Source organism: Xiphophorus couchianus, chromosome 3, assembly GCF_001444195.1.
Source record: "Xiphophorus couchianus chromosome 3, X_couchianus-1.0, whole genome shotgun sequence".
Taxonomy (NCBI): Eukaryota; Metazoa; Chordata; class Actinopteri; order Cyprinodontiformes; family Poeciliidae; genus Xiphophorus; species Xiphophorus couchianus.
This window is the reverse complement of record NC_040230.1, coordinates 1,954,332-1,980,355: the sequence shown is the minus strand read 5'-3', so window position 1 is coordinate 1,980,355 and position 26,024 is coordinate 1,954,332. Positions and strand designations below refer to the sequence as shown.

Genomic DNA, 26,024 nt, shown 5'->3' with positions numbered 1-26,024 from the left:
CTCAGGGGCCTTTTGCGGCCCTCTGGATGATTTTGTTTGGCCCCTTCGCCCATAATTCAAGAATATAGCAATAATTTCTGATTTTGCAAATAACATCTTTTTAAAACATTCATGTATTTAGGTGCAAGACAAAGTGTTATTCTTTAATTAAAAATGTTTTTAAAAATCCTAAAAAAAAAGTTGCAAAAATATTTACCTGCCAATTAAAACAGCAACTCTGCAAGACCCTGTTCATGTTTTGGATCGATGATGATTTAGATTACTTTTATAGAAACATTTTATAACTTTGCCTTATGAAAATATTGTCTATTTATTATGTTATCGAAGACATAAATGCAACAAAAGTCTTAAGAAATAAATGTGACCCTAAGAGCGAATCAAACTCTAATGCGGACCAAAAAGCGAACTCTGCTTCATCTAAAAACTTTTCTTCTGAGGTTTTGTGTCGATTCCTTCAGGAGCTTTTGGTGCAGCGCCCCCACAGGCGAGGCGGAGAACAGGTTGTTAAACTAGTTTGGATCGTTTGACACAGTGTAGTGTGAAAGTGAACCACAGCAGCTGAAAATGTAACAAATGTTGCAATTTTGGTCCCCAATCAAACCAAATCAAACCGCAGTATCAGCTGTGAAAACAGCCTTAGGGTTTGTCTCCAGCAGCTTTGCAAATGTTGAAATGTGTCGGCTTGTTGTATCACAGCGGTGAGGACAGGCTTGTTAGAGAAGGAGGAAATGTTTCCCAGAACAGCTTAAGCAATAAAACATCCACAGGGCGGTTATCGTTTCGCACCAGACTCTCAGGTTGCTTTAAAATACGTGAAGAGGAAGAGGAACCGTCTGAGCTGCAGCTGATGCGATTCAAAAGCTGCTCTGATCAGTTTTCAGTTATTTTCTGTGTGAAGGATGGAGGACAACGGGAATGAAGTCTGTTATTCTACAGTCAATATCAAAAATAGCAAACCTCCGACAGGTAAGAGACTCCACGTTTCATGAAGGTTAGGGGGCAACATTGCTACCCAAATGCAAGGCGCTTTGTCACCTCTTTAGAAAGTTAAAACTAGATTTTTATTACATTACATGTAATAAGACTTAATCATGTTTTATCAGTGAAATCTCTTATTGTTATACAAAAGAAATCATTTGGTATTTTGTGCCTTATAATTTTCCTGTCATTGTGCGGATGAAGTGAATCATCTGTTTCTGTGCTTCAGGCACTGAGGAGGATTCAACCGTTTACTCTGAAGTGAAACAAAAGAAAGCTGCTCCTGCTCAAACAAGTAGGTAAAACTATAATCCAGCCGTCCGTGTTTTTCTCCATCAGCACACAAATCCTGAAGGACAATTACAGAGACGAGTTTACCGACACAGGGAAAACATTACAACTCCCTGCAAAACGACACCCAAGACATGAATGAAGGACTTGTTACTAAATGTGTAACTAGTAACATTAACATGAATATCAGTATTAAAAAATGAAAAAGAGGAATAAAAAGAAGAGGAAGAAGAAGTTAGGGTGGCCCAGAAATCTAAAACATTTCAACAAACCAGAAGTACGGGGTCTATTCATTTGTAATTGTGTTTGGTTAATGTTTTGTGATTTCTTTATTTTGTAGTTGTTGATGTTAATGTGTTTTTGAATATGTTTTTGTGTTCTTAAATTTGTAGTTGTGTGATTTGTTGATGCAGTTTTGCACTTCAGGGCCTCCATACAAAACACACACTATCACGTTTGGTTTTAAGATGGACAAAATTAAATTAAAATAGCAGAGTAACACATGTATTTCATAGGAAGATGAAACAAACGGTTAAAACTATCGCAACATTTACCTGTGATCTAACTTTGAGTCAAAAGGTTCAATCAAAGAGGTTAAATCTTATTAGCGAGTTCTTAAGGCAGAAGCTTAAATTTGGCACATTTGCTACTGCAGACAAAAATAAACGCAGTTGAAAACCACAATAATAACCATGTTAATGTTATTAAGGTGCCTTTCATTGTTTCTGTCAGGTCAAGAGAAAGAAGAAACAGCAGCGCTCTGTCGTTCCCGTCTGATGCTGGTGTGTTTGGGGATCCTCTGTGTCCTGCTGGTCGTGAGCATCACCGTCATCGTCTACAGTGAGTTTCACCTCAGCAGAATAAACCTTATTAAACTTCCTGTATAAAGCATGTTCAGGGGTTACTCTTTTAGTTTTTGACTAAAAACTAAACTGTTATTGTGACAACCTCAAGGTAAATAACAGGTCAGATTGAAATCGAGTCAAAGAACATTTGCAAACAACGTTTCATGGATTACGATTAAAGTTTAAGTTTTAAACTTATCATGGATAAGTTTAAAACAGATGAATTAAAAAACAAAAATGCAATGTGTAAATATACGTAATATTATGATAAATATGTAATTCAAGTATATGTAGATAAAAAAGTGACAAAATCATCACAGGGCAACAAGAGCTGTGTTTACATTACATCAATAAAAATTTGCTTAATTTAAACAGAAACTTAGATTAAAACGTTTTGGGGCTTGGGTGAGGAGGCTTTTCGGTCGAATATTAATAGATGTATTTCGCAAAACTGCAATGGAAACCGGATGTCAGTAAGTGGCAGGAGGAGGATGGTTTGTTTTTATTTGCTTGCTTGTTTGGACAATGTGCAGCTGGCTCCACCAGAGCTTTAAATTCATAAAAAGTTGGGAATAGAGGAATAAAACGGACATTACACCACTAACCATTGGGGGAAAATGTGTGGAGAGGGTAGCTGATTTCCGTTTCCTGGGGGTCCACATTGAGCAGGGCCTCACATGGAACATGAACACCTTGGAGCTGATAAAAAAGGCCCAGCAAAGACTGAACTTCCTGAGGGTTCTCAGGAGGAACAGCATCAAGGAGAAGCTGCTGGTGTCCTTCTACAAGTGCTCCATAGAGAGCATACTGACCTACTGTATCTGCGTCTGGTATAACAGCAGCACTACGGCTCAAAGGAAAGCTCTCCAAAGGGTTGTGAATACAGCCCAAAAAATCATTGGCTGCCCTCTCCCCTCACTGGAGGACCTGCACAGCGACCGCTGTCTAAGAAAAGCACAACACATCACAAAGGACACTTCTCACCCCGGACATTCTCTGTTCACACTGCTGCCTTCAGGCAGAAGATACAGAGCAACCAGAACCAGAACCAACCGTCTCAGAGACAGTTTCTACCCGACAGCAATAACAAAACTAAATGCAATCAAAAACAACCATTAATCATCATAAATTATGTATGTGAGAATGTGGCTGTTCTTATTTATTAGTTTTTTTGGGGGGTGGGGGGGGGGGGTTACCAGTTATTTGTTATTTCTTACATTGTGTGTGAATTGTGAGACAGTTATTTTTTGTTTTTAAGCATATGCACTGACTGGTGGCACCTTTTGAATTTCATTGTTCTTGTGACAATGATAATAAAGATTTATCTTATCTTATCTTATCTTATCTTATCTTATCTTATCTTATCTTATCTCATGTTGGGATTCAAACTCTGGTATTTCTTCCTGCAAGGCAACAGCAAAAATTCACAGTTAAATAAAATATTAAGTGTCTTTTCCCACCCTTTTCTTATAAAGCAAGAAATTTTCTTAAAATACATAAAAATATTGTTGCTTTGTCCTTATGTCCTCTAAAGTTCTTGTATTTATGGTTTATGACTGAACTCTGTTCAGTATTGAAAACTGAAGTCACATTCCTTTCTTGTTTGGCCAATAAAGCCGATTCTTCTTCTGATACTAAAAATACTTTCTGATGTCCTGAGAGAAATGTAATGTGTTGAAGCTTCTCTAATTCAGGCAGATTTAATGACTTTCTGACTAATTTATGTTTTTACAGTGAGCAGGAAGACGACCATGCAGCAGACAGAAATCAATAACCTAATCAAAGAAAATGAGCGAGTGACTGAGGAAAATAAAATGATGCAGAACAAAAACAAGGAGCTGAGCCGAGAGAGAGATGACCTGAACAAGACTCTGCGAATCATCCAGAAGTTTGACAACTTTCCTGTAAAAGACTACTGTTCTGACAAAGGTGATTAATGTCCTAAATCAACTTTGAAACTCTGGATCATTGTTACTTTAAAAACAAATCTTCATTATAAACAAACCTGACCGTTAGGTAAAATCCCTTAAGCTCTCCTGTCAGTAAAATTCATTCATTAGCAACATGTTTACAGTGAAGCTTTGATTTCAAACAATATTGTTTTTATTTTAAGTGAACCGAGGATATAGCCCTGTGGTACGCCACTTCTAACTCAATAGGAACTCCATCTAATCACCTTCTAATATTACCAAATTGCAATGTAGCCCTGATGTCTTTGCTTGAGTTATTTTGACCATTAAAACATTAAATAAATATACAGGAATTTCTTTTTATATCCTCATGTTTTTCTAGTTTATATTATTTTACCAAAGTTTCACTTCTTTCTGCTCTTTCCTCTCGTCTAATGGATCCAGGGTGTAAACCGTGCCAGAAGAACTGGGTTCTCTTCCAGGAAAAATGCTACTTTTTTTTTGAAGAATCAGCTCATTGGAAAACCTGGAGTAAAAGTCGAGATTTCTGTCACGACAAACGTGCAGATTTGGTGGTTATTGATGATCTGGAGGAGCAGGTACAATCTGACACCACCTCTACACTATGTCCGTTATCATGCAATAGCTAGCCCCGCCCACTTCGTCACAACCCTCCGGGGCTGACTACTGACCAGTTCTCTGTCTAACAGGTCCGGAAAATCTCTAAGACCTGGGTATTACCCTAAAAGAGATCTATAAGAGATAATCTATTTAAACTGGTGTCGAAAGCGATTCGTCTAGCTCTAACTACCTCCAATCCAGAAGTTACGACCCTTTTCAGTTAAGGAACAATCAGCTGAGTAGCCCTCACAGCTGCATAATTCCAATAACCACTCCTGTTAACGGTAGCTCGCTTTCTAAAATATAACTAGCTCTTGGAACCGGCTAGATTAGATTTAGTGACTCGGATGTAAGTCCCTGGGTCGTTATTTTACTCTCACCAAAGGAAATTATGAAGCCTCCTCTTTACTAGAACCATGTACATTAGTTTTACCCTTATTAAAAGAACTGAAAAATGAACAAATGACTCAATTAATTCCAATGTCCACCAACCTCATTAGAATTTTAGAGTATGAATTTATTAGGCAAGCTTGAGCAGGGATATGTGACATACAAATCAATAATCAATTGTATATAATTCAAGAGCAGTGTAATAAAATCAACATGTATAATCATACCCTACTGTCTCTTTTCCCTAACCTATGTCGCAGATTCTGAGATAGCTTTTTAGGAAGCAAGTTCAACTCATACCCAGTTTGTGGTGGATCTTTAGCAACAGGAACGTCCAAAAACCTTGGTCTGAATCTTTGTCCTTTGTGTGGAAAAATCCTCTTTAGAATAGAAGCAAAGTAGAGAGGGCTCAATTGCTTTTGAAAACCCAACTCTTTATCCCTCCGGAACCTTTGTCTTTTCTCCAAGTCTGTTGCAATATTTGGGTTGAGGTAAGACCGACGATCGAATCAGGAACCCGGGTTGGATGATTGGAACTTGTCTCCCTTTGGCGGCACGAAGCTTCAGCTTTTCCCGTGGCTCCAGGGTGTGGTCCGCTGTTGTTTCCTCGATCTGCTTCTTCGTGTTAGCTCTACTTCGGTGCCGCAGACAAAGAACAAGAACTTCTCCTTTTCCGTCTGCTTATATACAGTTCTCTGCCATGTATGTGTATGGGGAGTGTTAGTTTACGTGGTTTCCTGAACATCTGCTGATTTCACGGAAACCCCCGTCGGCCCCTCCTGTCTGCTGGCTGGGATGGAAAGTACCGTCCTTTCCTCAGCGTGTTGTTCTTAGCCAACCATACCGCCCCACCCATCCTGTGCGTCTGGCCATCTGTTCAGAACTGCTTGCGACAGCAGGAACTCACAAGTTCCCCTTCTCCTTTTTCCCCTTTTCCTCTTAACATTAAAAACTATGTGCTTTTCTCTGATTAACTTTTAAACACAGTCAAATATTAAAAACTATGTGCTGATTTCCATTAAGCATTAATCATAAGCATTAATCACCTCTTTCACTTATTATAAATCATCAAACCTTAATCATTTCATTGTTGTCATGTTGTTACAGATCATGATTCGTACACTTCAGAATCATTCAGTGATTACTTACATACAGTCATTTTACCTATTGTATTCATCCATGTTCAACTTAATCATTATCAAAACACTTAATCATTATAAATCAAAACACAAGATTGCTTTATTTCCTTCAGGCCTTCATGCACCTTTTTCTGTGTGTACCTGGATAGATCTCAAACCTCATACCAGTTTTCTTGACACCCCCTCCTTGAGATCGGACGGTGCATCGCAGAAAACACAAAGTCCTAAGTCAAAAGAGGTCAAGTCCATCACCGCAATCAGCAGTCAAGATGTCCTGTTCGTAGCAGGTAACCGGAGATGAAGATGGTGTCCAGGTATCCACAACCTCATACTCCGTCAGATTAGACGGCGGAGAAATCCAGCACTCGGCGTCTAACTGTGGAGGAAGTGGAGATCCTGCTGATCCGGGAGGGCTAATGTCCTCCAGGGAAGACTGCAGAAGCGAAGACAGATCCATCTCAGAGTTTGGCAGTGTCGGTGGGTTGTTACAGTATCCCTCCAACTCAGTCAGTAGATCCTGAAAATCCATATCGGTTGAAGGCGGATCTGGTGAAGGAGATGACACGAAGAGGGTGTCTTCTGTCTGGCACGCTTGGTGAGATGAACTGAGAATCTCAGTTTGGGTACCTTTTCTGTTAGTCGCACTGCTGGTTTGGCATCCGACATCGATAAACATATCCGGAGACACGGGACACGCGGGTGGAAGGTACTCGCCCACTGCCACAACTCGTCCATCGAGAAGGTGTAGAGTTGGCAGGCATTGTCGAGTAAGCTGGTGTTCCCATAATTTCTGAATCACGGGCAGCAGAATTCCCGTGTGCATTGGAGATGTTGTAAGGGCGTCGTCGTCTTGGCCAAAGGCAGAGGTCCACACAATTTTGTGCACCCGTTCCAGGGATCGAGATGTGGAGGCCGCTATGTAAGGCAAATCTCCTTGCCCTGTGGCGCAGAGAATTGCCGTTACATCGGTGATACGGCTGCTCACGCAACGGTGACACCAGCGGGAAGACGATGCAACCCATATGAATCCATAGGATTCTGCGGCGATCCCACATCCCACACAGCAAGTTGGTGCCTGAGAAGAAACAGCAACCTAGGTAACTTCACGATTAGGGGTTTCGGATTAATAATAATAACACAACGAATATGCAAAGGCGAAAGCGGAGAGAGTAGCTGGTTTAAGCTCGTGTGCCTGCTTGGGCCGCCAGCCAGGGAGAATTAATCACAGGAACCGGAATGTCATGATCTGGAGCTGGTTCGCCCCGATCATAGACATGAGCTGAATCATGGAATATTGCAGCATAGGTCATCATCCATACAACGATGGCCAGGTCTGAGGTCTCCTGAAGCCAGTAGAGGACCACCAAGATCCCCCAACCCGTTGCCCAAAGAGCCAGAACTATCCACTTTTGTAGCCATATGCGCCTGCCCCGACCTTTGATGGACAAGGCTTGGCGCGCTAAGTAGACGAGGATAGATACTGCGAAGAGCCCCTCTAGAATGGCTGTGAGGATCTTAAGTGGGGCGGTTCGAGTGGCTTGACGGCCCCCAAGGACCAACTCCAGTATCAGGGCTGTGGTATCGGTAACGAGCCATAGGCAGACCACAACGCCCCTGCGCCAGTTGATGCGGGTACGGCCCATCAGGTAACAAGCGAAGAGGGATGAAGCTAACCCCCATTTCTGGAGGATGATGGGTCGTAGGATAAGCTTGACATATCCTTGTAGCGCAACGAAGATCCTCATAGGATGTCCCCTGGGCCAGGAACCAGTGTGGCAGTAGAGTACCCAGGCCAGGGTAACCCCTAAGTGCTCAAGGGTACTCACTTGAATTGGAGCAAAAAGTGAGTTGGGGTTCGATGTGTTGGTTGAAGAGTTAGATGCCATGATGTCCGATGGTGGTTCTTTTGGTTCCGATGTTGTCGGCAGCTGCAGCGAGGATTGAATGGCTCGCAGGCACACGGTAGCTCTCTTTTATGCAGAAGCAGGCTCCTCCTTCGGGGGGAGGGGCTGGTACTCCCTCTTTTTGCAACGACAAAGTGCTTTCAGCCACACCTCCAGGACGACTTTGCCGACGATTAAAGCCACGGCCACTCCCAGTAGGCCCAGGATGTATGGCCACAGCATACTCAGCGCACTCAGCAGCCATTGCTCAACAATGTGGAGGCCCCCTTCCACCACACTAGCAGCCTCTTCGACAACCTCGGTGATTGCGGTCACGATGGTTGCTCCCATAGTTTCATACCAGAAACAGTCGTGTTGGTCCGCTCCTTCGCCACATTTCTGCCAAATCTCCTTAGAGATTGTGCAGGTGAGGTTGGAATACAAAAGATTAGGTCCAATCCAGTCAAACCCGGGGTCTACTTTCCCATCACATATACTCTTTCGGAAAGCATGTCCTTCGGCGATGGCTATAAGGGGGTTTGGGATGAAGGGAACTGGCAGACCCAGAATACTCTTGCGCTTCTGGAGGTGGTAACCTAGGATTGCGTCGGTACAGGTCTTTCCGCTCACAATAGCCCTCCGCCATGTACCATTGATTTTGCGCCAAGTAACTTCTGAAGAGTGAGTGTCATACTCATCGGCATAATGTTGTTTGCAGTAGCTCTCCCAACCTCGAACCTCGTGGCAGGGTCTTCTGGCTAAACTTATGACACACTCAAGGACTTGTCGCGTGTTATTTTTACAAGTCATGCGCCAGGGTCTGGGGTTGACGTAGTTTTCAGGTCTCCAAAAAACCCCAGGCCAAATCATACGGTCCTTAGAATAAACTGTGGCGAGGTATTGGTACTTGATCCAATAATTGGTAGACTCACGGAGACAGGGTATAACCCAGGCTTGAAGTTCTTCTTGTTGGAGTCCCCACCATTCCCAGTCCCAATTCCGAGAATAATCCTCATACCAGGCCCGTAAAGCCCATTTAGCGGTCGGAAGGACGTCAGGACTAGGACAGTGATACCTCCAGGTGGAATAGAAGGTCTTGCTAGTTTGTACAAGGTCACATCGTGGTGACGAGTGGGTTTTCACCCAGCAAGTGTTGTTAAGGCTGTCAAAGATACTTTGTGCAACACATTTGTCAATTTTTGCAAAGTCGCCTTTAGGAGCGTTCAGAAGGTCATCAGGAGTTGGAAGGGGTTGTGTACGTAAATTGGCAATGTGAAAGTCCTCTAACCCAGCAAGAGAGCGAATCGCTCCCTCTGGGAAGTCTCCCTCAAAGAACGTTTGGTCTTTGGCTATGTACGTCCATGGGAATGTGTTATTTAGCCAGGTTTCAATTTCTGTCCGTAATGAGCGTACAGAGTGCCAGAAATCCGACCGGTATTCCTCTACAGCTGTGACAATGGAATTTTGGCCCCTGCATTTGACGAACTTATTCCAGAGGCAGGCATTTAACCACCTAAAGTGGTTCCTATAACAATGCTGCTGGTCAGCTTGGTACATAAACCGTGTTGGACCTTGTCGAATCAGGAAGGCCGTAATGTTAGTCAAACTGTCGTTGGGGGGCGGCCTCGTTGCCCAATCGAGAAAGTCGTTCCGGGAGGTGTTGTTAACCTGCGGTCGCTCTGTAATGTTGGCATCCTCTCTGCAATTTAGGTGATAGTCACCCCAAAACTCCCCTCGTGGGAGCCAGGCCCGACAGCCTGAGGACCTGTGCGGGGCCGGGTATACTACTTCGGTATCCCAGTACCCCTGGTTCGGCAACAGTAGTAGTGATCGACAAGCCATGTTGCAATGCCATTCTGGAAATCCTCGATCCGGATGAATCCAGTTACACCTGACGGTCCGTCGTTCCTTGCGCTGTAGAACCCGTATCCAGCAGAGCGCTCCGGTGTCGAGGAAGTCATAGGCGTAGATCTCCCAGGTCCGATTCAGAAGGTCGTCTAGGGAGGAGTCGTTCAGTTTGTAGGCTCGGCTTTCCACATACTTTTTGCCGTTTTCTTTGGCGAATAATCCGGTTCGATTCTGGGCAGAAGTTTCGTTGTCCCATGGCACAAAAATAGCCGTGGTGCTTGTATTCCAGCAGTTGAAGGTGGCATACTTGGAATGTCCATAAGTGACCTTTGTATGCGTAAGGTACCACGGTCCAACTCCGATGAAGTAGAAGATCGTAGCGAGAACAGCAGCAGCAAATAGCAAAGCAAGAAGCGTCAGCAGCCCTTTCAGGCAAAGGGATTTTCCTGTTATCGTAGTCGTTTTCCGTAGCAAAGGTTCGTTAGAGGTGTCCGAGTCGTCGTCAGTGTCAGTAGAGCTGTCCGAATCCGATGTTGAGTCCAGACAACCCTGGTCTGTAGGCTTGCGCCTCATGCCGATAGCATCCATTCTGGCCAGATTAGTGATTCTCTGGGATCCGGTGCATCAGGCTTTGTACAAATTTTTCTTAAAGCCTTGATACAGCCTTGGTGAGCAGGGTTCTTCGCAACCCGTCTGGTAGCTCTTCTGTGTTGCAAGGCTGTAAATATAGGAGAGGGGTAGGGTAAGTCAGGCTCCAACCCCCTCCACACCCACTTCCAGTGGAACACCCTCCAATAGTGCGGCCGAGGAAACGGGCCTTGGGCGGTGCCGTTTTTCAACGCCTGGTCATACCAAGATTCGTGATTGTACCCTATTGGGGCGGGTACTGAGATGTAGGTGTACAAAGGTTGCCCATGCAAAGTTAGTCTGGTGCGGTACCCCCAGGTTGACGGGGTGAAAATCCTCTGGTGTGGTGGATTGGGGTAGACCCTGTCTATTTCCAATTTCAATGGAAGCCTGGTGTTATTAAATATATAACATTCTGGATTCATTTCCCTCTTTACTATGGTTTTTGCCATACTTGGTGATGTGGTCCAAATAATCATGTCATTAAGTGAAATTTCACAATACAGTCCTTGCAGTGGTTCAAGGTAATGGGGACCCCACCTTATCCGTAGTTCGATCCCCTGTACCCTGTGATACACTGTATTAAAAGTCCATGGCAGAGATCTTGGGCACATAGGTGAAATTGATGCATAATGGACCGTGTTATTGGACCCTCGTCCTTGCCAAGCAGGCGGTGCGGTAGGGATGAATAAATGTGGCTTCGTTGGAGGGGGTGGCGTGTACTCTTCACTTTCCCCCACCTGTTTTGTACACTGGAAATTAGTGGGTCGAAGATATATGAGATACTTGAGAAAATATGCTTCGGTGAGCGGATTGGAAGGAGTGAAATCTTCTCTCGGCATATCAAGTAGTATAGAGGTAGTAGGGAGTCTTAGAAACGGACCTTTATCTGATAGTCCCGACGAGACTCCAGCTCCTACTTTGAACATTTTAGTTACAAAAACCCTTGTACCTTTCCGTCTTGTGAGTTTCGACTGACGTTGGGACTTGGCGACTCGTTTTCCCCCTTCCGGTTTATCCGTTAGTCTTGGTTCTTCTTCCTCCATGGAAATGCTGAAGCGAGCTTCTGCCAGGCGTGAGTTTTGGGTTTCTTCTTAGGAGGCTCTGGTTCGGTGTAGGACACGGTGGCGTAATTTTGCTCGTCTGGCACCACTTTGATGGCTGCTCCGACGGAGTAGATTCCTTTAAAGGGGACGGTGATCATGCGCACTGACAGCTGAATCTGGCAGGAGGTGCTAGGATCGGAGGGCGTACCCGCTCTGTGAGCCACGCCTCCCGGGTGTTGCAATACTCCATCCCGAAACTGAGACTCCGCTGTTATCCAATACAGGCAAGACTTTTCCTTAGGTCTTACCGCATTGCTGCCCCACCCGTCCACCTCAGTGGTGTAGTAATACATATCTGAGCAGCGTACTCCATCTTCCCTTGGCACGTCCGGTAAATCCACCACAGGAATTGTGCAGTCATTGATGACTTCCAAAATCAGATGTGCCCATGTGGTCAGCTCCCAGGGGCCTGTCCAACCCCCATTAACGGCTTGGTCTCTGGTGTCATCTGGGAGTGCACTTAGCCCCTCAGCTGATGGTTGGTACGCGTGAGGCCGATGTACCCGGAAGATCACAGGGGAGTGGCTGGTGTTCAATGGTGGAAATGACAGGGATGTTCCGGCAGCTTCATACGGCCAGGCAGCATGAACAGAATCCCACAGGACATCATGGGGCCCTTCTTCCCTCCTCCACACCCATGGATCCGCTTCTTCTGGGGTGTTTGGGGGAGCTGAAGGTCCCGGTAATATTATCGGTATGGGGCTCCCGTGATTTGGTTGTACTTGTCCATATGTTCTGTAATATCGCAGCGAGCTGTAAAACCTCGTCACCTGCCATCCCTCAGCCTGACCTGTCAAAGTCAGTTCTCCTCTCCCCAGCTGGTCTTCGCAAGTAGAACAGTGATGGAGATCGTCCCCATCCCAGACGCAATAACAGCTTTTTGGTTCTTCATTCTGCCAGCTCCATTGGGTCTCCAACTGAAGTCGGGGCAGGTAACCTACCCGGCAGTTCCCACAGATGGTGTTGTTCAAAACCGTAACTGGAGAGACGCGGAGATGTTGTAGCATCTCTGCGGTGGCTCCTTGTCGCCTGGGTTTCTCACGGCCCGGTCCCTCCCAGGTGATGGGGAGTGGGTTGTTTACTAAACAAACCGGACAGCGACTTTTAGCTCTTGCCCATATCAGCATCTCTCGCTCCTCCGACAGGACTCCCTTTTTAGCCCAATCCAATTTCTTCAGGGCTCGTCCTGCCCAAATCCCTGAAGGTGTTCTTCTAATTATAACCACCCCTTTCACGGTGGCCAGTCCGATATAGGGTGGAATGGTACATGATTCACTGGCCATTTCACCGGCTTCTGTTTCACTTTAGTCAGGAACTGGCTTGAGCTGCTCAACTCCTTGAATCCCTTTTCTTTTCAGCAATACTGTGTTCCTATCCAGTACTTGCTTGACGATGTCAGTGGTCTCAAACTTGGGTTTTACTGCTGCATTTACAGGTTGCTCTCTTGCTTTGACCCACACGCGCTGTCCCTCTCGGAATGGCACTCTGGGCGTCGGCTTCTCCTTTTTGTCGCTGGAGCTCCGCCCCACTTCCTTCGTGGTGAACGGCCGTTGGTTGAGCTCCATTGCAGGGGCGGGCCTCTCGGCTCTGCTTCTGTCGTTCAGGGCCTGCCCTATTTCCACCGCCTGTGTGCTCCAACTGTTGGTGTTAGCATTTTTAGCTATCCAGCTTTTCACTAACCCTATGGCTCTTTCCACCACTCCGTTAGCTTGTGGGGTATAGGGTGGAGAGTAAACTCGCATTACTCCAAACTTCTGACACCATTGGTCAACCTGTGAATTACGGAAATGAGTCCCATTATCCGTGCGCAGCTCTTTCGGGATTCCCAGGGCACTGCATACTTGTTCCAGCATGCCGACAACACTATTGCCGTTTGCTTTCCTGGCTGCTTTTGTAGTTACAAACCCCGACATAGAATCCACCAGCACTAAGAGGTACTTCTCACCTCTTCTTCCTGTTATCCCCATGGGGCCTGCAACATCCATGCAGACTGAACCCCAGGGGACCGTGCTTTTGATGGATATCCCCTCCATCCGCTGCCCTCGGCGACCTGCGTTGTGTTGTCCACATACTTCACAGTCCCTTAGCACGCGTTGGACTTGTTTCACTGGGATCCAAAGATCCTGCTCCTCCAGCTCCTTACGGGTAGGTCGTACGCCTGCATGTCCAAGGGCCTCATGCACGCTCCGCACGACCTCGACCACGTACTCTTCTGGGACCTCCCGTCCTCTGGGAGTGCTGTCCCACTTCTCGGTACCGACAAAGACGATCTTTCTTTGCTGGACATAACAGTCCACTTCATCATTCCCACGCCAATGAGCTCCCTCATGCGTGTGTGCTTTTTGATGCTCAACATCTATTTCCAATTGTAGTTTTAGCTCAGCAATCTTTTTCCACAAGTCTCTGTGTGCCACTGGCTTGCCCTTCGCTGTCTCGAAACCATTTTCTTCCCAAATGGCCAAGTCTTCTCTAAGGGCTTGAGCGCAGTAGTAACTGTCGGTTACTAACCTGGCATTCCTGATTTTCCTTTTCACCAGCTCCAGCAATCCTTCCAGTACGGCCGTTACTTCTCCGGCTTGAGCACTACCGGGAGCTTTTCCTTTCTGACGGCATTTTTCCTTGCCGTCCTGCTTCAGAATAAATCCCCAGTATGCCGACTGGTCGGACCCCTTTCTGGATCCATCGGTGTAGATTGTCCATTCCGGTTGTTTTGGCTTTTCAGATGTCTCTGGCGGTTTCTTCTTACTGGTGGGTTGTGCTGGCCCAATCTCAAGCTCCGGGTCCAGCAGGATGTCTTCCCATCTTCCCCACCGTGTGTTAGTTGCTTTAGTACTTTCCACGGTACCTTTTCTTAGATACTTATGAACTTGGCTCTGTGTGATGACTTTAACTGGTTGTCCTTGTGCTAGATCCTTCAGCACACCCCAGTAACGAGCTAACACCGCTAGCTCTTTCTCCTCCTGCGGATATTTCCTCTCAACAGAAGTCAGGGTGTAACTCCACAGGGTAACCAAGCCTCCATTTTCATTACTCACTTTGATCATGGCATCGTCATTCTCACAGCTGATTTTTGCCACCAGTCTTTCTGACAAACTTCTTGGCTCCAGTCTCACAGCTGCTTGAATGGCTTTTCTCAATTCTTCCAGGTTCTGTTGATTCGCTGCTGTCCAAACCCAGGGTCTTTTTCCATCCTTCTCGTCCTCCTCACTCTTTCTCAGGCATTTGTATAAAGGTTTGGCATACTTCTGATAATTGGGTACGTGGTCCCGGACGTAGTTGCATAGTCCTAATATCTTCTGTAAGTCATTCTCTGACTGAGGTGGTTGAATGTTCGTCAGCTTTTCTCTGTACCCATCTGAGAGTCCCAAGTCCGACGTGACTTGGAAACCCAGATAATTCACTTGGAACTGTCCAAATTGACATTTCTTAAGGTTTAGCTTCAGGCCTGCCTTGGTGAGGTTTTCTACCACTTTTTGTAGCCTTTCTAGGTGTTCTCCTTCTGTTTCATCAGCGATAAAGACATCATCAATGTACACAGTTGCACCTACGTCCCCCAATACTTCCATCACTGCTGACTGGAATACATTTGGGGAGTTCTTGTACCCCTGGGGTAACCTTTGCCACACGTAGCTCTTGCCTTTGTGGGTGAATGCAGTTTTACCTTGCGATTGTCTGGCGAGGCGTAGAGAGAAAAATCCATTGGCTAGGTCGATGCATGACTTGAACTTCTTGACTCGAAGAGTTTTCAGCGCTCCTTGGGGATTGATTAGACTGGCTCGGTTTGCTATTGTTCTCCGATTCAGGGCCTTGAAGTTGATAACTGGTCTCCAACCCCCTCCAGCCGATTCAGGTTTCTTCACCGCCTGGATGGGGCTGTTGGTGATCGGGTTGAGCTCCTCTCTGATGATTTCCAGGGCGCTCAGCTCCTTCACTATCTTGTCCATCTCCTCGACTGCTCCCGGATTCAGCGGGTACTGCCGAACAGGTGGATGAACCCCACCTTCGATGTGATGAACAAACTTTGGACCCAAATCCCCACAATCGTTCTTGAACCGTGCCACTTGCGCTGTAACGATGATCTCACGCAGCTTCTCTTTCCCAGCCGGGGAGAAGTCACTCTCTGCGATCTTCTGTTCTGTCACCGTCGGTATGTCAATCGGTTTGTACCAGTCCTGCTGCCCGAATCCGGTTTGGGTCGGGCCGACTTTCACCAACCTTGCTTTCAAGCTCGTCAGCCTTCGCTCTAGTCGGCGATGTGTGCCTTTCTTTTTACTGAGTTCATCTAAGTCTTTTACTGTGAGTAGATTGTAAGGACCTTTCACCCACACTACTCCTTTCCATGTCCCGTATGGCATTTCTTCTATTTTTCCATTAGCAAACTGAACCTTCAGGTGTCCTGCTGTTTCTAGGTCTTTGCGGGTCATAGACACCTCCGCTCCGGTGTCCACCAGGTAGGGTACTCCCTCCACTTTGGCGTAGATTTCGTCCCCTTCCCAGTAGGCATTTTCTAAAATGACCCGCGACCTGGACGCCATTACTTTGGTGGCCCTCCGGCCCCGGCTTTACGGGACTCACGGAGGGCCGTCCTTTGTTCTGGGCTCAATTTCCTATATTCCTCATCCGTCAGGAACTGACCTTTCCCTGGCTGATTTTGTGAAGCCGTCGGGTTGGTCGGTCTTCCTTTTGGTCCTGGTGGTTTCTGCTGGAACGGCCGGTTTTGGAAATTGGATGGTGGTGCTCCCTGTTGAAACGGCCGGCCCGGGAAGTTGGATGGCTGTGTGCCCTGCGGGAACGGCCTGTTCTGGAAGTTGGATGGCTGTCTGATGTTGACCCTTCCAGGTGGCTTGGCTGGTTGGCTAGCCTCCTTCTTCCTTTTGTCCTCGTAGTACTGCTGCTCCAGGTCGAATCCCTGCACTGCCACATCCATCTGGGCCACGGTTGTGCTTCTCACTGGTAGTTTCACAAACACAATCTCTCCTCTTCGTCCCTTTGTCACCTCACGCAGTACCTTCACATACCTCGCGGGAGAAACGGTTTGCTTTAGTGTGTGCCAAAGCGGTTCCAACCGGCTTCCTTTGTCCAGCCGTCCTCTAGCCCTCTTCACCTGGGACTCTTCGTCGTCCATGTCCTCCAACACTAATCTCTCATAGTTGCTCTGTGCTGACTCTGTTCCAACCATCGGGTCCGCAGTCACGCTGGTCAGCCACAACTTTTTGGCCCCTTCGTGGTTGGTGGTAGATAGCACAGTTGGCCAGACATCTTTCAAATACTCCTCATTATTTTCGTCTGCGTTTTTACTCCGAATCACCAGCCTTAGATTCTTTAGTTCTGCGTATGCATCTTGTCCGGTAGTAGTGGCCGGTGGCTGGGCTGACACTCCTTGTGGTCCCCGCGGGATCTGTGGTCCTGGCTCTGAAGACGTCGCCTGCGGCTCCTCTTCATCAGCCGACACCTCGTCCAGCTTCTGTCGAGTCTCCCTGGAGTACTTGTAGGCCGCTTTCTTCAGTCGTCGCAGCATCACATCATACATAATTCCCATGTATGCGTTCCTGAAGTTGGTGGTCAGGGAATAGTGTGCTGTCAGGGTAGAGCAGGATGGTGTCATCAGGATGTTAGCCCACTCCCCGACTGTCGCTTCTACCTCGAGCAGCACCTTGTCTCCCAGCCTGCTGGCCCATCCCGCTGGAATCTGGTACTCTGTCTGACCGACCTCTGGTACATACGTACGCCGTCCGTCTTTAGCCTGTACGGGGCCCCAGGTCACGTCTCTCGCCAGTCTCTCAGAAGAACCCTCGATGTCAAAGGTTTCTATTTCTTTCTTCTTTCCTCGGTGCTGTCCTGTTCGGAGTGTCTTATGCCCTGTCGGTGGTTGCTTTGGGTCGGAGAAGATGCTGCCGTGATCACTCTCTTCTTCTTCTTCTGAATGTTCGATCTCCTGTTGCTCTTCTCCTTCCTCCGAGTCGCTGATGTCCTCATACTGTTGTTGTCGAAGAGGTTCCCTCCTGGGGGAGTTCAGCGGTTGAATCTTGGCTGGTTTCATCGGTCCTACTTCTCTCTGGACCGTCGGCTGCTCATTCTTGACTCTGTCCGTGTTGGGTTGCCTCAGTTCACTGCTGCTTCCCTCGAATGAGAATTCTTTGACATATCTTGCGGCCTGGGACTCTGGCCCGACTGGTGCTTCCCTTAACTTTATCCTGAGTGGCTCCATAACCTTGGCCGTGCCGGTCTGGGTGGTGTTTGAAACTCCACTCTGGGGTATTTTTAAGGGATATTTCTTGATCTCCTTTGCTGGGTGGCTGATGCGGCATTGCTCCTCCATTTCAGTTGCCATTCGTACACCTTGCTCCGTACGGAGTCGATGCATACGGGGGTCAACCACCACCACCACCTCTTTGAACACAAAGAAATGACTGTTGGTCTTGGCTATGTTCACCACTCCGTTCTCTGTGACCGCCCTGGCGGTGTCCCCTGGCAAATCTGCCGATCTTAGTCCCTGCACGCTCACCATCACCCTTCTCATGCTTTCGTTGCTGGCGGTCACCAGGCCCCTTTCGAGTCCATGCCACATCTTCTTCCGATACTCCTCCAGACTCTCTCCTTTCTTGTAAACATCAATTGGGACCAGGATTACGGCACCATAAGGAAGACTGTAGCCCTTCATCATCACTACGTCTCCTCTAGTTTTTTCACTGCAGGAAGCCTCCAACACCTTTGAATCTTTTTGGTAATATTTCCCAGCTTGGTTTTTAAGGCTGCGTCGAAACTTTCGATTGTGGATCTTGTATTTATCATTGGTGAACACAATCAGCCCGTCACCTTCAAGGTCCCATATTCCTCCAATAAACTGGTAAATCATGAGCCCGGATTGCAGCCTTAAGCTGATGGTCTCTGATGGTATTTTGGCCAACTCTCGGGTGCTCCTCCAAACATCCGACTTCTGGGTCTTCTTTTTAGGGCGGCCGGGGTCCCATAGCTCCTCATCCGATTCCTCCCCGTCCTCGTCGGAGCTGCTGCCCGCTGGAGTCTCCGTAGGTGGCAGTGGCTGCCTCCTTTCCGTACTGTGGACTCGGGGATGAAACCCGAACTCCTGACCCCGTCGAGGGGACCAATCCCTGGCCGCTTGCTCCAACTGTTCCTCAGCGAAACCGTCGATGAGCGATCCCTCGTGATTTTCCTCTTCTGACTGCTCAGAGGGGATCTCGTCGTTCCGCGATGCTCCCGGTCGAGCTGGGATGTCGTCATCGCCATCCGTCAGGTCTATCAGGTCCTGCTGATCTTGCTTCGGCTGGTTAGTCGGTGTTGTGGCTCTGCTGGGCAGTCGAGAGGGGGCCTCAGCCACCTCCGATTCCGCCTTCTCCGGGGCTTGCTCCTTTCTTTTGATGCCTTTGTAGGTTGACAGTCTCTGCAGGGCTTCTTTACACTCTTTGTACTGGCTTACCCCTCTAGCTAGCTGTTCTGTCAGGATCCCGTCGATGCCCGCTGCCTTTGTGGCTGTCTTCACTACTCCGTCATACTTTCCAGAGGGGCTGTAGACAATCCGCAGCTCACCAGCGGTCCATCCCTCAAGGAGCTCGGCGAACCATTCTAGCCACTCTTTAATCTCCAACTTCTTAGCAACTTTCACTGGGCATTTGGCGACCCCCAGTCGGTGGCCATCGTTAAGTCGGGAGCAGTAGTATATCTGGGTCTGTATCATGTAGTTCATTATATCCCGAACTTTGTTCTCGTGGGTACTATAATGAGATTCGAAAAAAGTCCTTTTCAGTGGTCCAGTCCAGGAATCCAATCCATCACCGAGTAATATCAACATTACAGGAAGTTGTGATATAGTAGTTTGGGAAAGACGGGTTTGATGATCTTCCCCGTCTTGGCTGATGTTGCTTGCCCCTTGTCCCTTTGCTGGCTCTTGCAGGGGATCCAGTTCCCCTCTTTCTTCGTCATCCATAGTTGTCTTTGTCTTCGAGTTGCCTATCCCCCAAAGCCTCTCTTTGCGCTCTTGAGTAGGGATGGGTCCAGGCTGTGTTGGCTACTGGCTTCACTGTCTGGATACTATCACTTATCCTCAGTAGAAGCTTTCCCTCACCTGCATGCTATACAGTTACTGCAAGGGTTGTGACTGACGGCCTTATCAGTCACCGTTAACTCTATTCCCTCAGAGTTAACCATCCAAGTGAGCTATTCAGAATCACACTTCTGTTTTTACTGACTTGGTTTATTAGGGCCCGCCTACTTGGCTCCGCCCCACGTTGGGCGCCATGTCCGTTATCATGCAATAGCTAGCCCCGCCCACTTCGTCACAACCCTCCGGGGCTGACTACTGACCAGTTCTCTGTCTAACAGGTCCGGAAAATCTCTAAGACCTGGGTATTACCCTAAAAGAGATCTATAAGAGATAATCTATTTAAACTGGTGTCGAAAGCGATTCGTCTAGCTCTAACTACCTCCAATCCAGAAGTTACGACCCTTTTCAGTTAAGAAACCATCAGCTGAGTAGCCCTCACAGCTGCATAATTCCAATAACCACTTCTGTTAACGGTAGCTCGCTTTCTAAAATATAACTTGCTCTTGGAACCGGCTAGATTAGATTTAGTGACTCGGATGTAAGTCCCTGGGTCATTATTTTACTCTCACCAAAGGAAATTATGAAGCCTCCTCTTTACTAGAACCATGTACATTAGTTTTACCCTTATTAAAAGAACTGAAAAATGAACAAATGACTCAATTAATTCCAATGTCCACCAACCTCATTAGAATTTTAGAGTATGAATTTATTAAGCAAGCTTGAGCAGGGATATGTGACATACAAATCAATAATCAATTGTATATAATTCAAGAGCAGTGTAATAAAATCAACATGTATAATCATACCCTACTGTCTCTTTTCCCTAACCTATGTCGCAGATTCTGAGATAGCTTTTTAGGAAGCAAGTTCAACTCATACCCAGTTGGTGGTGGATCTTTAGCAACAGGAACGTCCAAAAACCTTGGTCTGAATCTTTGTCCTTTGTGTGGAAAAATCCTCTTTAGAATAGAAGCAAAGTAGAGAGGGCTCAATTGCTTTTGAAAACCCAACTCTTTATCCCTCCGGAACCTTTGTCTTTTCTCCAAGTCTGTTGCAATATTTGGGTTGAGGTAAGACCGACGATCGAATCAGGAACCCGGGTTGGATGATTGGAACTTGTCTCCCTTTGGCGGCACGAAGCTTCAGCTTTTCCCGTGGCTCCAGGGTGTGGTCCGCTGTTGTTTCCTCGATCTGCTTCTTCGTGTTAGCTCTACTTCGGTGCCGCAGACAAAGAACAAGAACTTCTCCTTTTCCGTCTGCTTATATACAGTTCTCTGCCATGTATGTGTATGGGGAGTGTTAGTTTACGTGGTTTCCTGAACATCTGCTGATTTCACGGAAACCCCCGTCGGCCCCTCCTGTCTGCTGGCTGGGATGGAAAGTACCGTCCTTTCCTCAGCGTGTTGTTCTTAGCCAACCATACCGCCCCACCCATCCTGTGCGTCTGGCCATCTGTTCAGAACTGCTTGCGACAGCAGGAACTCACAAGTTCCCCTTCTCCTTTTTCCCCTTTTCCTCTTAACATTAAAAACTATGTGCTTTTCTCTGATTAACTTTTAAACACAGTCAAATATTAAAAACTATGTGCTGATTTCCATTAAGCATTAATCATAAGCATTAATCACCTCTTTCACTTATTATAAATCATCAAACCTTAATCATTTCATTGTTGTCATGTTGTTACAGATCATGATTCGTACACTTCAGAATCATTCAGTGATTACTTACATACAGTCATTTTACCTATTGTATTCATCCATGTTCAACTTAATCATTATCAAAACACTTAATCATTATAAATCAAAACACAAGATTGCTTTATTTCCTTCAGGCCTTCATGCACCTTTTTCTGTGTGTACCTGGATAGATCTCAAACCTCATACCAGTTTTCTTGACAACTAACATAAGCATTTAAAACAAATCTGGAAGTTTTTGTGTAAAATTGATGGCTTGAAATAAGAAGGTTTATAAAAATCTAAAATAATCTGCTCACAGAAATTTGTCAGCAATCACACCAAATACTACTATGACGATTTCCACGGATACTGGATGGGATTACAACAAACTAACAACACCTGGACCTGGGTTGATGGACGAAGAGACACTCTTGGGTAAGAACTATTATCTAAAAATATAGTATATATTTAGGTAAAAATGCAAATATATTTTGACAAGCTTGTAGAAGAGCTAAATATACTGAGTGACAACGACTCCAGAATCTCCAGGACTTCTTCTAAAACCAAACCTGGACAGACAGAGGACTGAAGATATTTTGCCAAAAACCTAATTTGTTTTTGGTGTAGAATATTTTTTGATGCAGCTGTAAAAACAAGAACATTTAAATGTGTAAAATCTGATCTTTAATACATTTAATACTTGTGTGGCTTCTGTTGAACTCTGTTTTTATTTATATTGTGATAAAACATTTAGTTGCTGTCAGTTTGATGTCGGTACGCTGCTGAATGAGGTTCATGATTCTGTTTTAAAGGTTCTGGATGAAGAAGAATCTCGGGACGCCAGGTCCAGTTGCACTTCTGATCCCAGGGGGAAATCTCACAGAGAACTGGAACAAAGCAGAGAAGAAGTTTGAGAACAAATTCATCTGTGAGAATGAAGCTGTTATTTGGCCCATCTAACTCATTTCTTTTAAACTCCAGAACTTTACATGCACTATAAAAATACACATCCATTTTTTTTTTTACGCTGTCTGATGTGAAATCAGAATAAACTTTTCCTCTTTTGTCTGTTACGATGACCAAAATATTTTCTACAACCAGAATAACGAGGGAGATTTTTTTTCAGGCAATCTTTCCTGTAAAGAATCAAAAAATATTCTTTACAGTTTATGTAAACTTCTGGTTTCAACTGTAATTAATTTTGTCATCAATTTTTGGTAAATGTCATAAATAAAAACACAAAGCCGTCTTTTAAAGGCTGTTAAAAGAATGTTGAATATTTTTAAACTGTCTCCATTTCCTATATGCTCATATGGGCAGACTGTTAACATTTAACACCATTTAGCTTTTGATTAGTTTGAAGTATTATTAATTGGATCATTTTTTCCGTTTATTTTCAGGTCGTTTTAGTTACTTATTGCTGTTTTATTTGACAGACATCATGCAGCAACTGGAAACGTTCAGTAAAAGTCCAGACAAATATAAAAATTGAAAAATGTTTTATTTCTAAGAGCTCATGTATTTATTTATTTTATTTTTGTTTGGTTTTTATAACGCACAAATAAAAAGAGCCTAGTAATGTTTAGTTTTCAGGTAAATATTCTGCTGTCAAGTTGTTCTGAACTGAAAATATATTTAACATAAACTCAAACCATCAGTTGATTCAAAACATAATTTATATAATTAATTTAAATCAGAGGCTGTGATTAAAGGAGAGTCTGATTTCAGAGAATGTTTTTAATTTAATATGAATGAATGAATGAATGAATGAATGAATGAATGAATGAATGAATGAAACGCTTTCAGTAAGTGAAATTAATTGATTTTATTCAAACTGTTGCAGTTTTAAATGAATCATTTGTGATTGAACTCGTTGTTGCCAAAGCTCAATAAAATCACTTTGTTTGCAGGTTTGGTTTGTTAACTTTGTGTGGTTCTGGTTTGTTAACTTTGTGTGGTTCTGGTTTGTTAACTTTGTGTGGTTCTGGTTTGTTAACTTTGTGTGGTTCTGGTTTGTTAACTTTGTGTGGTTCTGGTTTTCCAGCTTTGCTCTCCTCAGATATTTCTGCTTGTTATTTCAGCCACTTGATCATGACTTTCTATACACACTCCCTCTGGTTTTTGTTGCTTTTTATATTTATAACTGTTCAGGCTTGCTGTTGCTTCAGTAATAAATTACTGTTCCAGTTCCAGTTTTGAAAAACAAAACCTTCTTTATCTTCCTCATGTAGCTCTGAGCAAACTGCAGCTGGGTTTTCTTGTGCCTTTGGGTCAGTGGTTCTGTAGGTGATTGAGTTCAGGCATGGAGACCTTCAGTCCTCAGTCTGTCCTCACTGTGGGACCTGAAACCTCTGTGGCTGATGCCACCAAGCCTTGCTGCTGGTCTTTTGCAGTCAGTCGATGGTTTTTGACCACCTGCCTCCTTGGGAATGTGGCGGCTTTCTGTTTCTGCCACCAGGGGGCGTAGCCATTGTCCCTGTAACTTTAAAGTTGGGTTTTATTCCTCCAGCTGTAATTCTATGAACATTCAGGGCATTTGCTACCTTTGTGCTTCTCTTAATGGTAATGGGTTTCCCTGAACCTTCTGGAGGCTTCCTTGGACTAGGCCATTATTGTAGCACCAATGAAACATTGAGGTCAGTAATCAGGGCATTTGAAGTGTTCTTCCTCAAACAGGATGGGTGAGGGCCGTCATTGTTACATCAGGGGAGATCAAGATAAAACACCTGGTTTACAAACGCAGGCCCATCTGAAGAAATCTGTTCAGAGGGAGGAATAATTTTAATACTGCGTCATTGAAAGTAGGATTTCATGTTGAATTTGGATAAAATATATTTGTTAGATTAGTTCTACTTAAGTGTTTAACATGTTTTAGATCATTTATTAAAAATATTTATGAAATTTAAAATCACATACTTGCTATTGTGAAAAGAAAGAAATTTAAATCTTCAAAATGAAATCTTGCAAGTTCATACATACAACTCCTTTAATTTAATATGAGTCTGGCTTCTTTTTAAATTTGTCTTTATTCATGTAGCATCAAAACATTTATTTGCTGACAGTTATCAGTTTGATGTCAATGAGCTGCTGTGTGATTTTTATTCTGAGGTTCATGTTTCTGTTTTAAAGGTTCTGGACGAAGGAGGCGCACAGTAAACCAGAACCAAGAGCACTGCTGGTCCCATGGAGAAACCACACAGAGAACTGGGAGATAGAAACAGGAGGTTTTCTCTGCAAATTCATCTGTGAGCACGAAGCTGTTATTTGCTCCGTCTGACTGTTCAGGCAGGAATACGGTTCAAACTGCCTGAGCTTTAACCTCCTGAAGCCTTTAGATGTTTCTTCAGTATTTCCACATAATGTTCTTTCCTCTATTTTATGAAGTTCACCTGCAGTAAACAGCCCCACAACATAATGCTGCCACCTCCATGTTTCACAGTTGGGATGGTGCTCTCAGGATTGTAAGCTCCCAAAGGACATGTCTCCTTCTATGTGCATCTGCAAACTTCAATCTGCTTTTTAATGTTTCTTTTGAAGTGATAGCTTCTCCCTGGCAGAGTGTCCAGTTTTAAAAATTGTTGGTGCCAACCTGAACCGGTCTCTGTTTGCTTGCTGTTGTTGAACTTGTTGCTGTGATACTGAGCCACACCAGGTTGGTGCCATAAACACGGATCCACGTAACCACAGGCAGCGCCAGCAGTCATTGTAACCAGGCGCCATTTCAAAGAAGACTCTTAATTTATAACGAGACAAAACGTGTCTCCAAATAAGCTGAGTGAAGTTGCCGCGCCCCTAACTTCTTCAAATCTGACAAGACTGGTGTCAAATATTTCTGCTGTGAAGGTTTTTGCTTGTGCCGCTATAATTTTAAGGATATTAATAGAGAAGTTGCCAGAGGTCAACAGAGGTCATCATCAATATCTTAAAAACAAAAGCAGCACAAATGTTTGCCGAGTTAATTGTTTGATTTTATAAATGTGAGCGGGGAGGTTGACCTCTGATGACCTCTGGAAACTTTTTTATTAACAAAATGAAAGCAGCACAAAGGAACATTTTGCTGCACCAACATTTGACACATTAATATGTTAGATTTGAAAACGGAGGGAGGAAAAGTTCACTCAGACTTCCAAAAACTGGGATGTAAACTTGATTGATTGATTGATTGATTGATTGATTGATTGATTGATTGATTGATTGATGTGGTGAGTAGAGTTCGGTCGTGGCGTTCTGCATTTACTTGAATAACTTTGTGAAATAACTGCTTTGCTACTCTGTGCTTTTTATTTGAGTAATTTTATGATAAAGTATTGATGCTCTTACTTCAGTAAAATTTCTGGGTTTTCTGCCCACTGAGTAACTTCACTGAATGAAAAACAAACATGTTTTAAACATGTTAAAAATTCACCAGACACACACCTGCAGTTTTTACTAGTTTCATAAATTTTGTCTTGGGGAAAAAAAAAGAATTAGAAACATTTTTCTTTTTCCTGATTTGTTATTTCATAATTATAGTATTTATATACATTATTTTCATCTAGATCTTTAAAATACCAATATTTCCACATAACTTTGTTCCGTCTGGTGGTGTAATGTTTAAATATGAAATAATTTCGGTTTTCATCAGTTATTCAGACTTTTTACAAAATAC

General features: G+C 44.8%; 1 protein-coding gene across 2 annotated transcripts; it reads left to right on the top strand.

The window, feature by feature from the left end:
- Nucleotides 1-218: 218 nt before the first annotated feature.
- LOC114142085 (C-type lectin domain family 12 member B-like) lies at nucleotides 219-25,652 on the top strand. Of its 2 annotated transcripts, XM_028013153.1 has the most exons (8): nucleotides 219-966; nucleotides 1,208-1,273; nucleotides 2,002-2,109; nucleotides 3,849-4,043; nucleotides 4,469-4,623; nucleotides 21,696-21,811; nucleotides 22,189-22,304; nucleotides 24,506-25,652. In XM_028013153.1, the coding sequence occupies exons 1-8, from the start codon at nucleotides 900-902 to the stop codon at nucleotides 24,589-24,591; spliced, it is 909 nt and encodes a 302-aa protein (XP_027868954.1). In that variant the 5' UTR covers nucleotides 219-899; the 3' UTR covers nucleotides 24,592-25,652. The 2 variants fall into 2 exon arrangements, with proteins under 2 accessions (XP_027868954.1, XP_027868956.1); XM_028013155.1 differs by lacking the exon at nucleotides 22,189-22,304.
- The last annotated feature ends 372 nt before the right edge of the window (nucleotides 25,653-26,024 follow it).

Excerpts from the sequence above, each read along its gene's own strand:
- LOC114142085 (XM_028013153.1), top strand. The coding sequence starts at position 900 with ATGGAGGACAACGGGAATGAAGTCTGTTATTCTACAGTCAATATCAAA. Across the intron at positions 4,044-4,468 it reads AGACTACTGTTCTGACAAAG|GGTGTAAACCGTGCCAGAAG; the intron begins GTGATTAATGTC and ends TAATGGATCCAG. Across the intron at positions 21,812-22,188 it reads GGACGAAGAGACACTCTTGG|GTTCTGGATGAAGAAGAATC; the intron begins GTAAGAACTATT and ends TCTGTTTTAAAG.